Raw genomic sequence first — 14,794 nt, 5'->3', positions numbered from 1 at the left:
GCTCCGCGGAACGTAGGCCCCGCGGCCTGTTCTCCCCCCCCCACCCCCCCTCCCGGAGCGGCCTGGCTCGGGAACCGGCTTAAAGGCGGAAAGAGGCGACCCTCAACGGGGTCTGTGGAGAAACGACGAGGGGGTGGCTCCCAATACGGGGCAAACTAGTACCAAAATAACGTCCGGAGCTGCCAGGGACGGAGGCCAGAGTCGTGGAAGGGTCTCCTGAGGCGGGAGACTCTCGGCAGTTTTTTATCCCAGGCTGGTCCCCAAGGATGCCCGTTGTTTACTCCCTTTTCTCCATTTTGTCCCTTTCCCTATAAACCACATCCAGCAGAGTCCAGGTAGCCCGGCTCCCACCATTCCTCCTGCAGTGAGGACGAGGTGGGTACATCCCTGGAACAGATCCTGGCTGGAAGAGGTCTGCCACAAGGACTGATTGTTGGTATAGGATTGCTTTTTTGTTGTTGTTTTTAATTCAAAAATTAAAAGTGTCAGGGTAGAGGGCAAATTGGCCCAGAAAGCAGCAGGAAAGACTTGTAGGGAAGAAGCATTAAGGCTCCCGGACTGCAAGGCTCTCCTATAATGCAGGGTCAGCTACAGAAAAAGGCTGTGGCAGAAGCAGCCAGCTTACACTCCTCCTGCCAGACACCTGCACAGAAACCAAAAGGAAGAAGGAGATGGCGGATCCCAAGGAAAGGAGCCATTACAGAGTCCAGGCTGGCGTTGCTGGCACACAGTCCCTCCCCATCCACCGCTAAGGCAACGTGGCAATGTCCAACCCTGCTGAACTTCAGCTCCTGCCCCAGAGCTCTGCTTCTGGGAAGCCAGTCACCTCTCCCACCTCACTGAAGGGCTGCACACCTTGCGTGAACGCTAGTTTGTATCTCAGACGGATGGGATCCTATGAGAGAAAGGAACAGAGAGAGGAGCACGTCATGGTTGGCAGATTCCTGGGCCCCCTTCAGCCTCGCCCCTCACAGCCTTCCTGCAGTGAAACACCTTCTGAAAGGGAAGAGTAACACTTCAGGCATGCGAAGCTTTGCACAGAACAAGACCTAGATCTTCCTAAAATATATATAAGGAGTGACTGGAACCCCCTGGGAGACCTGTGCAAGCAACCCAAGGGCATGACTGGCAATCCAGGTCTGGCCAACCTTCTCAGAGACAGAGGATTCCTTACAACAGTCATTGGTCTCATGATTATTCATCAGTGCAACAGAACTGCCACCCATTGCTTGTGCCTTGGGTGGCCTCGTGTTCCATCAGTTGCAAGCATCTGCACAGTGTCTACTAGGAGCCACCTATGCAGGCAGACTGAAGTAGAACTGTGCAAGCCCCCGCAGCAACTGCCCATTTGATCCTTCAGATTATATCTCTGAAAAGCTGTTTCAGTGGGAAAAATGTCTTCCCAGCACAGCCCAGACTGCTCTGTCTCTCTCCTGCATCTCCCCACCTTTCATACAAATACCTGACCCACTACAGTGACGTTCAGAGCACTCCACCAGCAGACTCAATCACCGCACATACCTTGTGCGGATTGGCAAGGAGCAGGACCTGCGATACCACCGCAGGGGGGAGGAAAGGGCTGAAGGCAGGCAGCTGAGAACCGGATGCTGGCTGTAACTTTATTTTCATGGTCTGAAAGAGAAAACAAAAGGAACGCTTTTTGATCCACACTGAAAAAAGACTGGGAGTATTACGAAGCCACAGAGCTGGTTAAAGATACATCAGCCAGATTCTGTCATTTAATAAAAAGCATGCCTTTCCACAACCTGCATCTAAAGGCAGATATTCCTAAATAGATAATTCTATGCTGCACATATGCAGGCAGAACAAGTGCCTTACCCAGGAGGCTAAAGCAGCGTGTCTGGAGCCCTGCCTTCTTGTCTCAAGGCCAGGGATATACTCTGTAAATCAGGCACCAGGGCATCACCATACAAGTTCACCATTCAGAGAAAGGAGGCCATGCAATTTCCACTGAGCAAGGCAAATCCTAAGCAAGAAATGGCAAACCTTCTCCTCAGGACATTTCTGAGTAGTCCCACTCTCCGCTACTTGTCATAGGTTTCTCACCTTTGGAACTGCAGCCTGGAATGCTATGTCCTTAATTGGTTGAGCTGATGTGCTCAGCATGGAAAGAACCATCACCAGCACATCTGGTCGGCCAGGAGCAGGGTCTCTGGAGAAGTGGAGCATAGCCTTGAAACCATTCTTATCGTACACAGTAAGTGGACAGATACTGCCTGCCAGAGACAAAAGAAGAATCAGATACAAAGAATGGATTCCCCTCCCTTCTGAGGGCAGAACAGCAAAGACAGGATAAGGAACAGCTCAAAGGAAACATTCATGCAAACTTTTACTTCCTCCAACAAACCCACAGACCAAGCAGCATACAGCACCTGCCTGTGAGTTACATTTTGCCTCTAAGGCAAATAAAGGAATCTCAATGTCTAGAGATGGGGAGACTAGCAGCTCAGGTTTTAAGAGTCAGCTAGAGATGTCAGGTATGAATCCCATACAGATATGATGGGAAAAGTAAAACATAACTCTTCAGCACATACAAGAATTAGCTCTTATCACCATTGACTGGTAAATCCACACCTGGCTATCACCATCCAGCCCTTCCAAAATCTGGTAAATCCTTTACTTGAGAGATTGAAGTCAAGACAATCAGGTCAGAATGTCTTTGCACCCATCCTCTTCCAAAAGTAGCGATGGCCAAGGCTCCGCAGTCCTCTTAACAGGACATGCCCTGCTCAGAGACACTGGGGTACCACGCGTGCAGGGAAACACTCCATCAAGTGGTTGCAGGGCCAGGCCATGCGGTGTTAAATCGAAAAGCAGAGGTGGAAAAAACAGCTCTGCTTTAGCAAGCGGGACAACTCCCACACATAATTATCTTTTAAGCCTCTGGAAAAGAACTGCTTGAAGCTTGATTAAAGGTGCTGAGACCATGATACAATCCCTAGCGCTTGCTCAAATTCTCAGAAACATCAAGTCCTTCATAGAACAGACATTAGTTTTCTCCAGCCAGCCCACACAGCATTAAGCTACTTTGGCTTGCTCCTCTGCAAAAATCACAGAAGAGCTCTAGTAAGCCTCTAGTAAGCAGAGCTGGGGCACAGAAACCATTGCACTTACTTGGTGTGATTGAAATTAAAGGGACAAAAAGGTTTTCTAGAGAAGCATCGTGAGAAGCTGGATGCAAAGAGGCAGCAGGCTTTAGCTCGTAGCCTAGGCTGGAGAATGAAGTATCTGCCATTGAGCTATTTGGAAGATCTGGAAAGGGCAATTTCATTGGTGATAAATCCCTGGAAAGAAAAGCATGTAGAAAGCTTATATTAACTGGAGAGATTACATGGTATATACCATCTCCTGTGTCCATTTTGTGTTCCCAATCTCTCATCACTTTTAGGTATACAGAAAGTACAAGCTTACACTCTGAGTTCTTGAGAAATTTGAAAACTGTCTCTATTTTATATGGAAGAAGCTGCTGTTTCAACACTGATTAAGGCAGACTGATTTCTGTTACTAATGCAAAACTGTTCAGGGGCTTTGGAAGTCTGCTCTCCCTATGCACAGACTCTCTGGAGCTCTAGTCAGTGAGTTTAAAATATGTTCTAGCTCAAAGACAATGCAAGAAGCTGTGAATATCCAGTAAAATTTCTTGGCCCATATTATGTCAGACTGGATAAGCATCCACCCGCTCTGTGGATGGTTAATTTGGTTCATGAACTATTGGGCTTACACTGAATGCCTGGAAACTACTTTGTCACAGACTGAAGAAAGCCGGGGAAAGTGTTTTTTGAGTCACGGGTTATTATAAAAAGACCTGACTGTAAGGTTTTTGTTCCTTTAGCTCAAGAACACCTTGTTACTAAGCCACGGGATTTGTCTCTCCAAGTTTCTGACCCTTGGAAGGTCCTAGCGTGCAATTACACAAAGTGCAATTAATAGGTGCATAACTGCTGCTTAAGAGCCAATGCGCGGATGGATAGCTTGCCATCACTAACCAGTTGTAGCTGAAAGGCTTTCCTAAACCTCACTGCTGTAAAACAGTATTCCTCGTCTCCAAAGTCAGACTGTATTATGCAGAGTTTGCTTACAAGGATAACGTCTTGCTCCTGGATGGTGGAGAGAGCTGATCGCCCAGGCCCTGAAATTCATTCTTCTCTGAAGAGCTGTCTTCCCAGCTCTCCTGCAGTCCCAGCATTTGAACAGCACTTACGATTTCACCATATCCATTGTGTACAGCAGTCTGAAAAACAAGGCACTTCTGGTTCATGCTATATAACATCAGCAAAAATGAGACCTGTTCCACTGAAAAGAATCACACTTTTTAACAACACTAATTAAAGTAGAAATAAATATGAGTAATCTGGTTGCAAACTGCAACTGAGAAATTCATTGCAGAGCAGGAGGATTCCAGTTTCCCGTCAGAACAGAGTGGCATTAAAAAAAGGCTGCCAGAGAAAGCTAAGAGATCAAGAATCCTGTCTGATTTTTGTCCTTCGTACTGTACGGACTAACATACCTGAGGATCACTCACCTCTGCTAAGCCAAAATCGGGTGGTGGTTTCTGTTCAACAGGAGAGTTGCTGAGACCTACGAAAGATGCCAGAATGCCACCAATCAATTACAGAAAACAAGAGTTTTCCATAGATTCTTCCTTTGTTGTCTAACAGCCGTTTGACTACAGTCTAACACCATTAAAGAAACTACATTCTTCAAATCTTATGACACTGGCTGAAAGGGTCTGCTTTCTCTTAGGACCAACATTAAATTCAAGTTCTCCTATTTTTATTAAACACCACGAATCCTAGTAACAAGGGTAACACTGTACTGAACTGCACATACAAACCTAATGACTTGAACTCCTCATCGAGCAGACAGGTAGAGGTTGTGCTGCCGTGGCGGGAGGCGGTGGTTATGTCTGCAAATTGGTCTGTAGGGGACTGGGACGTCGCCTCCAGTTCAGAGAAGTCAATCAGTGTATAGCTCTTCATGCGTCTTGGGGCTGGCCGGCATGCTTTGGAGATAGCAGAAAGAGTTAAAGAGAAACCTCCTGAAAGGAACAGCGTATTTATGGGTACAGGCATGCTCGAAAGGACTAACAGGTGAAGAACTTGAGGAATATTTTCTATCAACCATATGTAAAAGAAAACGATGGTTACATAGTAGTTTTCCTGTATTATGTATTCTTCACATTTATTCTCCAAGAAGCGCTTCCCTTCCAAACTTCACTCATACATGACATGCAGGAGCAGAGCTGTCATGGAACGCTGCAGGATGCTCTTTACCTGGTGCATCAGCAGAGTTGGTGGCTGAACTTCCTCCACCACCATTTTCATGGCTTGCCACAACCTGCCTGTACTGTCCGAGCGCCTGTGTGAGCTTGTCATTGGCCTGTAGTATCTCAGCTGGAAAACAAGAGAAGAAACAAAACCATTAACGTTCTAACACGGTGGTCAGTTCCACAGCACTCTCCAAACTGCTCATAAGAAAGGTACTGTGCAGCTAAGGACTTGCCTGGAGCAAAGTCTAGTGGGGCAATCTGCCTTAAGATCCTGCCTACTTTTTCATTCCATTTTCTGAAGTGCAGCATTTTGCACATACATCTGCTGATTTCAGGCCTCTCTGTCATTTATCAAGATCACTTTGAAATCTGATCCTATCTCTAAGGTACTTACAGTTCCTGCCATCTGTTATGCACTTTGCTGTTCTCCACAAGTTTTATGAGTGTACTTGAGTCTATAATCCAGCACTCCCCAGCTGAAGAACCCTGGCTTTCATGGATATGAATGAAATGTTTGAGGCACAGGTGAGCTTTTACGGTTGCTGTTTAAGATGTCTTTTCAGCGAGGCATCACTTCAGTCAGGTTTTCAAGGCATATGGACAAGACTGAAACACAATCTTGTGGGAAGGGCTAAATTTCACAACTGTGGAATTCAAAAATTCTGCTCATATGACCCTCCTCAATATGATACTTACAAAATTAAAAAAGTATTCTCCCTTCTGTGTTTATAGACAGGTCTGTAGAGAAAAGACCTCAAAAGCCTTCACTTCTGTGAACACCAGAACTCCTCAAACTCTGAAAACCACCTTGGCTGAAAGAAACGGGGTTCACTGTTTAATTTGGGGCTCCAAGTGAAAATTGATAGCTTCCTTGGAGAGGACTGTGAGGAGACTGCCAATTCCCATGGGCACGGTTTAGAGGTGAAAGTGGAAAGCTTTACCAGCAGGGTAGCATGTGCCTGAGCATTCCCCTGTGGGAATCAGTGGAAGGGAACACCCCACTTGTCAAAGGAAAGGTAGATAAACTTAACCCCCCACAAAATCCAAGGACAGTCTTGGCTCTTACCTAGAGCCTCATCGTCATCAACTGTCTCACTGGCAAGGCGAAAGAGCAGCGGCCTGAGCTTCTCACAGCGTTGAAACAGAGTCTGTGGAAGGAAATGTTTCACATCATTGCTCAGGAGGTCCCAGACACTTTCACACTTCTCCGTCCCTGTGACCACCTGTAAGTGATACTACCTCTAGAAGATGCACTTTCTGCCCAGGTCCAGACAAAGGGTATCAGTGCTACAGGTTACTGCACTCTTAAAAACCCACGGTAGCCTGGAAGTACAGCCACCGGAAAAAGGAGGCTTTGCTGGTATCTCCTCAGCAGTCAAATCCTCTCTATGCACACAGGTGTAGGATAGATCAGCGTAAAATTACTCAAAAGTATCCAGGAGTAAACTGATTGATCACAGTAATCAGAGGGAAGTATTAAAACCATTAGTTGCATCTACCCTCAGAAAATGCAAACCTGCTTATGACTCTCTTCTTGGAGTTTTAGGAAGTGAAGATGCATGGAGGCAGCCATTTTTTCAGTCTGAAAGTAGAGCCTCTTCCATCTACAGCAGCAGCCCTTCCAAAGGACCTAACTCCAAACTCTGTCATCACACATAGCCACAGGAGAAGTTCTCACGTACAAAGTCTGGCAGGCATCCTAGTGGAGTTTCAGGTATTTGGAGGCCATAAAGCTATTCTGACAGCCCTATCAAACATTTCCTTAATTCACTGACAGTTACGAGCAGCAGCAGCAGCAGATCAGGGAACTCTGGGTAGAAAAACGGGAATCACAGAAACCGTAGCACAAGCTGAAGAACCCACAGCTTTGAGCTTCTCTGGTCAGATCTCACCACACCCCGCCCAGGCTAAAGGGGATTCCTGTGTGTTACACCACTACTGGAGGAAGAACCATTTCCCCATAAGATACCAGAAGAAGAGCAGCTAAACTGGACAGAAACTCAAACAGGTACCGCAGGAGATGGTTCCATTCCAACTTCCCCCACGCTGACGGGAGGGACTGTTATTTATCAAATACGTTAGAAGCTATTTCAGCCATGGTAATGCTCTTTCCCCGGCAGAAGCCGAGTGTACCATGCTGCCCTTTGAATCCTGTTGCCATGGGCCCTCCCAGCCATAGCCAGTCAAAAGAACCTCTTACGCAGGAAAAAGAGCATTTACCTGTAGGGTCTCGTGGTCAGATCTGGATAATTCTTGCCTCTTGTAGTTTTCCAGTAATTCATCCATACGTTTAACATTCTCAGAAACCTCAGTGATGGTATTCACTCTTCTGGACACCTTAGCTGACTTTTCTTGTTCCTTTGATGGAAAATTAAATAAAAGTAGATGATGATGGGGCTAATACAGCCAGTGCACATGCTCGGCTGGGTCACTCTGGATCACACTTGTTGGGGAGTTGCTTCCTATTAACGTCTTATTGCAGGTAGAGGAGGCTCAAGGACTCACCCCCCGACAGCCCCAGGATCAGTGCTGCACCACACCTCCCTGTCAAGGGTGAAGATGGAAACCTCCTGCCCTTCTCGGGGCACCCTGGCCAGGGTGCTGGTGCATAAGAATTCATTTCATCACAGACACGACTAAGACTTCAAAATCAGAGTTGGGAGTTGGTGGCTTCTACCATATAGAAGGACACTCTCAAAATGACGGCAGGGATTTTGTTAAGCTACACCTAATCTCCTATTTATGCAGAGAATTGGAGTGCCTTTTCAGATGGGAAATGAGAACAGACACACGCACACACACTGTGTGCAGAAAAGAAGCACTTCTGTACAGATGTGGCTTTTTCCCAACTGGGAACTGAGCTTCTTTTTGGAAATTTTCGATCACTAACGCAGTACTACTGCCAGGATTCCACTAGTGTGGAAGTGTCCTGCCACACAGGCTCCTGGGTATAAATATTCCCTCCTCCTGGCAATGGCATATTTTAGGGGAAAAAAACCCAAACAATCCCACACTCTAAATTCAGAATAGCAAATACTGAAAATCGTCCCTCCCCTGGGGCAGCATTATGGAGATGAGGTATAGAGGACCCACTGTCAAAAACTGAATTGCCAGGTCCCTTCCCACCCTCCCTGGCTGCAAACACAGCTCCTGACCCAAGGAGCTGCCTACCTCTTTAATCATGCTCTTGATCAGACGGTTGGCAGCCTGCAGGTCTTCAGAGTGGTTGCTCTTTAAAAGCCTTGCTAAGAGCTGTGAGAGGGGAGAGCATTGGACAGCAGTGAGCAGCAGTCTCTGGGCACTATACTACAGGCACACGTCACAGGAGGGCAGATATTGAGAGACGCCCGCTGTCGCAGTGGTTTCTATGAACCTGGAAATACGTGGGCTCACGTCCCGTAATTTAATCCAGATTACACTGCTGCTTCGCACAGCTGCCTGCACACACTGTTTGGCAACAGGAACTCTCTGGCTCTGCAGAACTTCTGTAAGACCTGGGAAAACCCTCCCTCTGAAAGTTTAATAGAAACTGATGTTTTTCTGTAAAAGAGTTTCAGTTTTTACTATGCAAAAATTTCTGACAAAGCATCAAAGAATTCTCTGAAGATATTCTGCCTGAAACAGCAAAAGCCTCCACAATATGACTGAGCCTGTTTTCTCATTAATACGAATCAGAACGGGGATAGGCATGAAAACCGTAAGGTTTACCTTGGATTTCTCTTCATCTGTGTCAAAAATAGAATTCTGAGGTCTCGGGGAAGGGGGAGGTAAAATTTTGTCTTCTGGCACTTTGGGGTCTTCTTTTACAATCCCTGGAATGAGTAATAGTATTTGTTCAGTGATGCCCGAGCTGTTAAAACACCAATCCTCAACAGTACATTGCATTTTGCACCTAGTTCCTTCACTCCTCCCCAGAACTTTACAGGATGAGATGGGAAGCAAGGAGTTGCCTTAGCACACCCCGAGACAAAAGACTTCCTTTTTTCTCTTGAATTAAGCACAGGCCAAATGAGATTTTCAGAGCAGAAAATAAAATTTGGATGTGCTGAGCTCCCTCTGGGTGAATCACTAAAATCCGCCCATAGCAAGAGCACCGGGAGCACACCAGTATTGACCTCCGGGCGCACAGGATTGCAACAACCAGTACAGCCGTAAAACGTAGAGCACAAAACACACACAACTGAATGCCAAAGGAGCCCTTAACGTGAGCAGTGATTTTATGGACGTCTCCCCTCGTGCCTCTCCGGCCAGCACTTGCAGCAGCAGCAGCTGACTGCACAGGCGTTGGATGGGCAGCGGAACCCGAGAGCTGCCCGTCAGGAGGGCGCCCAGCACCCCTGCAGCCCTGCTCAGCACCCCAGCCCACGTCACGAAGGAAAGGCAGTGACGGTGAGAAAGGTTTCCACAGCAGGACTCGGGGGAAGGTTTGCAAAGCCTTGCTCAAAGATGCACAAAGCAAACCTTGGGGGGGGAAACTAAACAAATTCCCTCATTCCCCTGAACTTCCATGAAAAGTTATGGCATTTTCTTTGTTAAGTTATGAAGCTTATTACCTGGGATATCAAGATGGGATTAGAAAAATTTCTGGATGACAATACCAGCAATGATTATTAAATATGATGGAATGGATGAAAAGTCCAGCTCAGGATCTCTCTGAACCCATCCCTTATAATCCTGGGAGAGTACTCCAGAGCAAAGCTCACTCTGAGTTTGTCCTGTACCTCTTCCCTGCACAGCAGTGGCGAGCACTGTGTGAATAGAGGCCACAAAGGCTAGCCTGATCTTTGACTCAATAACACTGTTTAGTAAATGTCTTTTAAACAGTTACATGCATCCTTAAGTACCCAAACAGTCTTCTAAGCGTGGCCTTTGTCCTTTTATCCTGACACACAATATTTTATGAAAAAAGCTGAGTCACAAAGTGAAGAGGACAGATATCTGTGGTCTGAAACAATGTGACTTGAAGGCTAAAAAGGAAACTGAAATAACAGAACTAAACCTTGTTTCTTCAGCATCTGATAAGCATCCCGGATTTTAACTTCCTGAGGAAACCAGACTGTCCAACTGAATATTACTTCTGTGACTCTTGACTTGACTTTTTCTGAAGACCAGGTTCCATAGTACTGAAAAGAAAAGAAAACAAGAAAGTAAAGTGAGACAAAAAAGTTTACAACCAAAGAATTAGTGCCAGATATGGCATATGGGTCTAGCCCCAAGCTGTTTGTGTGCAGAGCCCAAGTAGCAAATGGATTCCTAACACTTTATTCAGTGTTATCAACTGTATCTTGTGGTATAGGAAATAGTGTGTATAGCTGAGCGTGTATAGCTGTGGCTGTAAATACAAGCAATGCTATTAAGCATATGATAATTACATAAATATTATATGACAATCAAAATGAATCCATTTCAAAACTTCTCTGAAGTTGAATCTGAAACCAAAAGTAGGCTCTTTTATTTTAGTGAAAATAGTTCTGTGCTCGACTTTAAATACTTCCCTTAACTGCCTGCAATGCAAATAGCACCACTAGCCTGAACAAAATGAGAAATGAAAGTTGCCTTTTTTCAGCATCTGGATGTTTTCTCTGATTTCTCTCATTATTGCCTACGAGCACTCACTTGAATGCATTAACAGGAAGAATGACAAAAGCCACACACACAAGGCATTTTAAATTCACTAAATGATAGCTGTTCTGTCAAAACAGCAGACAAAACTCTCTGTGGTGATATATTCTTTAAACTTTGTTGTTTCACTGAAATACCTTTATCATACCTGGGATTGAGAGAAGAGGTTCTCTTGTTCGGTTAAACGTTTCTCCGAAATCAGCTTTTTGCACCTCTGACATCGAGGTGATGTAATGGAAAATGAAGCCTGTACAAGTGGTAAATGTGCGCAGGACCCGCTAAAAAGGGGAATCGATTGCTGAGTTGCTGAGAAGGGTATTTAAGAAAGTCCCAGGCCTGCTATTTGATGTGGAGAGGAGTAAGGCATGAAGATCATGCAGTCCCTGATAAAACAGGTCTCCATTTTTCATCGTGAGAGGCACTGCCAGGGGACCTGCTCTGAACTGGCAGCTCACTTAGCTTCTCAAACTAAACTCCTCATTTCTGACGGCTGCTTCTCTTCTCAGGAGGCAGCGATTGCACTCAGAAGCAAAGTGCTCCACAGCAGGGAGCAGGAATGAATATACTGAATATATTGAATGAATATATTGCGAGCCAGGGAAGCAGAGCGGCAGGAAGGGACTCTGCAGCTTCCACGTTAGCTACAGCACAACTGAATGCACAAGCGCCAGGCGACGGTGGAGCAAGTGCTGCACAAGGACTGCACCAACGCTCCTCAAGTCCAGTCCCCCCCTGCCAATACGTAAGCTGAACCTGCCCGTTGAACAGGGCCCAAAGCCAGGCTAACCTTTGGCAGGAGAAAGCAAGGAGGAGAGCACTTGGAGGACAAGTGTTTAAGGATAGAGCATAAGAAAACATGGGAGAGGCTCTAGGCAGCTCCTGGCATCTCTGTCCTCTGTCACTTCCCCAACCAAAGTCCTGTAAACCATTGAGAGCCAAAAGGGCCACAGGAAGAATTTCAAGCTCCTTTAGAGTCCCTGACTATCCCAGCACAGTTACGAGAAACCACAAGGAAAAGCTTTTCACAAAAAGAGCCCTTGGCTTGCATCTTTTATTGGGATTCACATTCAGGTCTTATGCTTGGGCACAGAACAAATTCTGCTCTACTTCTGTGTGTGATTAATTCTAAGTCTTCATATCTGGCGTGAAACAAACAGTGCATCCCACCTGCAATATCCAGCGTAACCACAACCACCTACCTTTGGGGAAAGCACTTTAATCAGCTCGTTCAGAAACCTGAATTTTGCTATTTCATGGTGAAATCTTTCACCGCAGTTATTCACACAGGTCTCTAGCACCTGCAGAAAACAAAACAGTACCAAAGAGAAACTGTACACACAGGTCTTAGGGAATTTTAAAAAAAATTGCCAGTATAATACTAAATCTAAGAACTTTCTGGCACTGCATTCACAAACACCAGATACTGAGAAAGTTTTACAGCAAGAACATGTAATTTTCCTTCATCCAACCTTCTTAAGCAGCAGGTTTAAGACCATCTGCTTTGTTCTACCCATCACTAATAACTTTTGGGCCCCTGGTCCTGTGGTGGGACCATGGGTCAAACAGCAAGAGCTGCAGACCACTGAAACACCTCAGCAGAGCGACACGGGAAGGAACAACAGCAGTTACTCCCTCCATTATACCCTGGTTTCTGTGTTTCTTGTGCAATGGAAAGTTAAAAGGGAGAGACATCTAAGAGAAAAAGAAGAGACAGCTGTTCTCTCTACCCCCCAAACTCTGTTTCCAAGTTCCTGCTGCCTCTCTTTGCATGCGGATGAAAGCACTTACTGTGAGAGCATGGAGAGCTTCCATCTCCTGAGGTGACTGTATTTTATGTGCCAGCAGTCTCGGTGCAAGCGATGGGCTGGGGAGTAGCAGAAGCAAGTCAGACAATGCACAAGTTCCCAAGAAAAAAAAAAAAAGCAGCTGCTGACTTTGCCCTGCAGAGAAGAGCAACTGCCGGATTCACAACCTGCTGCGTGACAGAGACCCTTCCTCTGGCAGAGTGCCGGCCTAGGGCACGCACACACGCACAAGGGGCGAGAGATGAATTGAAGCAGCTTGTGTGACCCCAGTGCTGATCTCCAGCCGTGTCCAGAGGCTGTCCTCTGGGAGGGAGCCTGCTGGGAGAGGCTGCGGGTTCTCCCTGGCCAAGGGCCATGAGAGCTGGCTCTCTGCAGTCGCAGGAGCTCTGATGCACAGCCCGAGACAGCCTGCTGACTGATCCTGTGCGCACACGCTGCTGCGGGAGACAGTGCCAGGCTACGCAGCTCTGAATGCACAGGGGTCTGCCCTAAAGAAAGAAATGATCACTAAGCTTTGACAGGTCATGTGCTTAATTAGTTCCTGCTCCTTCCCACAGAGCTGAGACTGTCAGCTGGATGGTAGGAAAGTCCCAGCAGAGATCTCTCATCTCTCTGAAAGGAAAAGCCAAGGCTGAGCTTGCTCAGGGCTTCCCTGCAGAACCCCACAGCGGGTATCCATGGCCAGTCTCCCAAGTGGTGAGGGCACAGCAGGCAGGACCTGCTGCCTCATGGGTTCCAGCAACGGATGTCAGAGCCCATTCCTAGGCATCAACCTCCACCACGTTAGCATACACCTCTTTGCAACTTATTTGCACTCTCAGGAGCAGCAGAGCCCAGCGAGCGCTCTGTGCTGTCTCTCCAGGCTCCCCGCACCGTGGCTTACAGGTCCCATTCCCCCCCACAGCCATAAGAGAAGCTCAGAGCCAGACACCCAGCACAGAGCGAACACAAAGAGCTGTCTGTCTGCCTTACCCTTCTGTGTCGGCGTTCACCTGGTCACAGAAACGCTGGATGCATTCCCAGTTTTCCTCGGGGATACTTGGGTCAGTGGCCTTATCTTACACAGGGCAGGGGGAAAAAGAAAGAAAGAAAGAAAGAAAGAAAGAAAGAAAGAAAGAAAGAAAGAAAAAACAACCTCAGTGCAAGAGGCGTGCAAGTGAGCAGCACAAGGCAGGAAGCAGCTCAGACCTCACTCTGCTACCAGCTGCTTTAGGACTTTTTGTAAAAAAGGCAGAAATGGAAGACGCAGGAGGAGCAGGAAACAGCTGTTACTAAAATCTGCCTAAAAACACAGTCCTGAGAGAGTCAAAGTCAGGCATAAACTGAGGTGTTGAAAGCAGCAACAGCACCATGTTGCTTTTAGCACAGAGCATGAGAAACTGTTAAAAAGCATTCACAGGCAGCTCTCCCAGGACCGGACTGCAACCCTTGCCGTGCTGGAACACAGGCACCGTTTAGCCTTTTGCAACAGGGCTGCGTGAGTGCCCATCCCAAAGCTCTGCCCGCACGGCTGAATCGAGCAAAAGTCTTTTTTGGCTCTATTTACTGCCCACTCCAGCTCACAAACAGCACTGGCAGGACTGGAGCCGAGGATGGACAGGAGAGATGGGGAGCAGGAGAGATGCAGCAGGTTAAGACAGCACCCATGAACATGACCCTGAAGGCGCTCCGTGGAGGAGATGGACCCTTCCCTATGGAGCTGAAGCTGCTCCGCTGCCCACCCAGTGGGGGCTGGGGGTCGAGGATGGCTTTGCCGCTGGCTCCGGCACTGCTGGAAGCGGCGCAGGAGCCAGCAGCGAAGCCATCCCCGACCCGCAGCCCCCAGCCCCACTCACTGAGCCACCGCTCCAGCTCCCCGGTGCTGGCCATGGACTCTTGCTCCGCTCCACCCCGCCACGAGCAGGAAGAAGATCCACCCGCCGTTGCTCCTTGCGTGCTCCTGCTTGCCCCCCGTGGGCTTCCCACGCGAGTTTTCGTGGCGTGGAAGCGTAACACTGTGGGCGTGGGCTGGTAAAACACCCCCCCCCCCCAACCCCGACACCACCCCTCCGGTTGCTCCTCCCCTCACTGGCGTGCA

General features: G+C 47.4%; 1 protein-coding gene across 1 annotated transcript; it reads right to left on the bottom strand.

The window, feature by feature from the left end:
* Positions 1–64: 64 nt before the first annotated feature.
* GGA2 (golgi associated, gamma adaptin ear containing, ARF binding protein 2) lies at positions 65–14,710 on the bottom strand. The gene is made up of 17 exons (XM_054212987.1): positions 14,553–14,710; positions 13,690–13,774; positions 12,701–12,776; positions 12,112–12,210; positions 10,290–10,413; positions 8,999–9,102; positions 8,462–8,542; positions 7,511–7,648; positions 6,357–6,438; positions 5,295–5,414; positions 4,856–5,023; positions 4,544–4,599; positions 4,101–4,252; positions 3,136–3,305; positions 2,068–2,237; positions 1,522–1,632; positions 65–895 (listed from the first exon to the last, which is right to left on the bottom strand). The coding sequence occupies exons 1-17, from the start codon at positions 14,584–14,586 to the stop codon at positions 785–787; spliced, it is 1,881 nt and encodes a 626-aa protein (XP_054068962.1). The 5' UTR covers positions 14,587–14,710; the 3' UTR covers positions 65–784.
* Positions 14,711–14,794: the final 84 nt, after the last annotated feature.

The sequence above is a fragment of the Rissa tridactyla genome, chromosome 8 (assembly GCF_028500815.1).
Source record: "Rissa tridactyla isolate bRisTri1 chromosome 8, bRisTri1.patW.cur.20221130, whole genome shotgun sequence".
NCBI lineage: Eukaryota > Metazoa > Chordata > Aves > Charadriiformes > Laridae > Rissa > Rissa tridactyla.
This window is presented reverse-complemented; position numbering and strand designations above follow the sequence as displayed.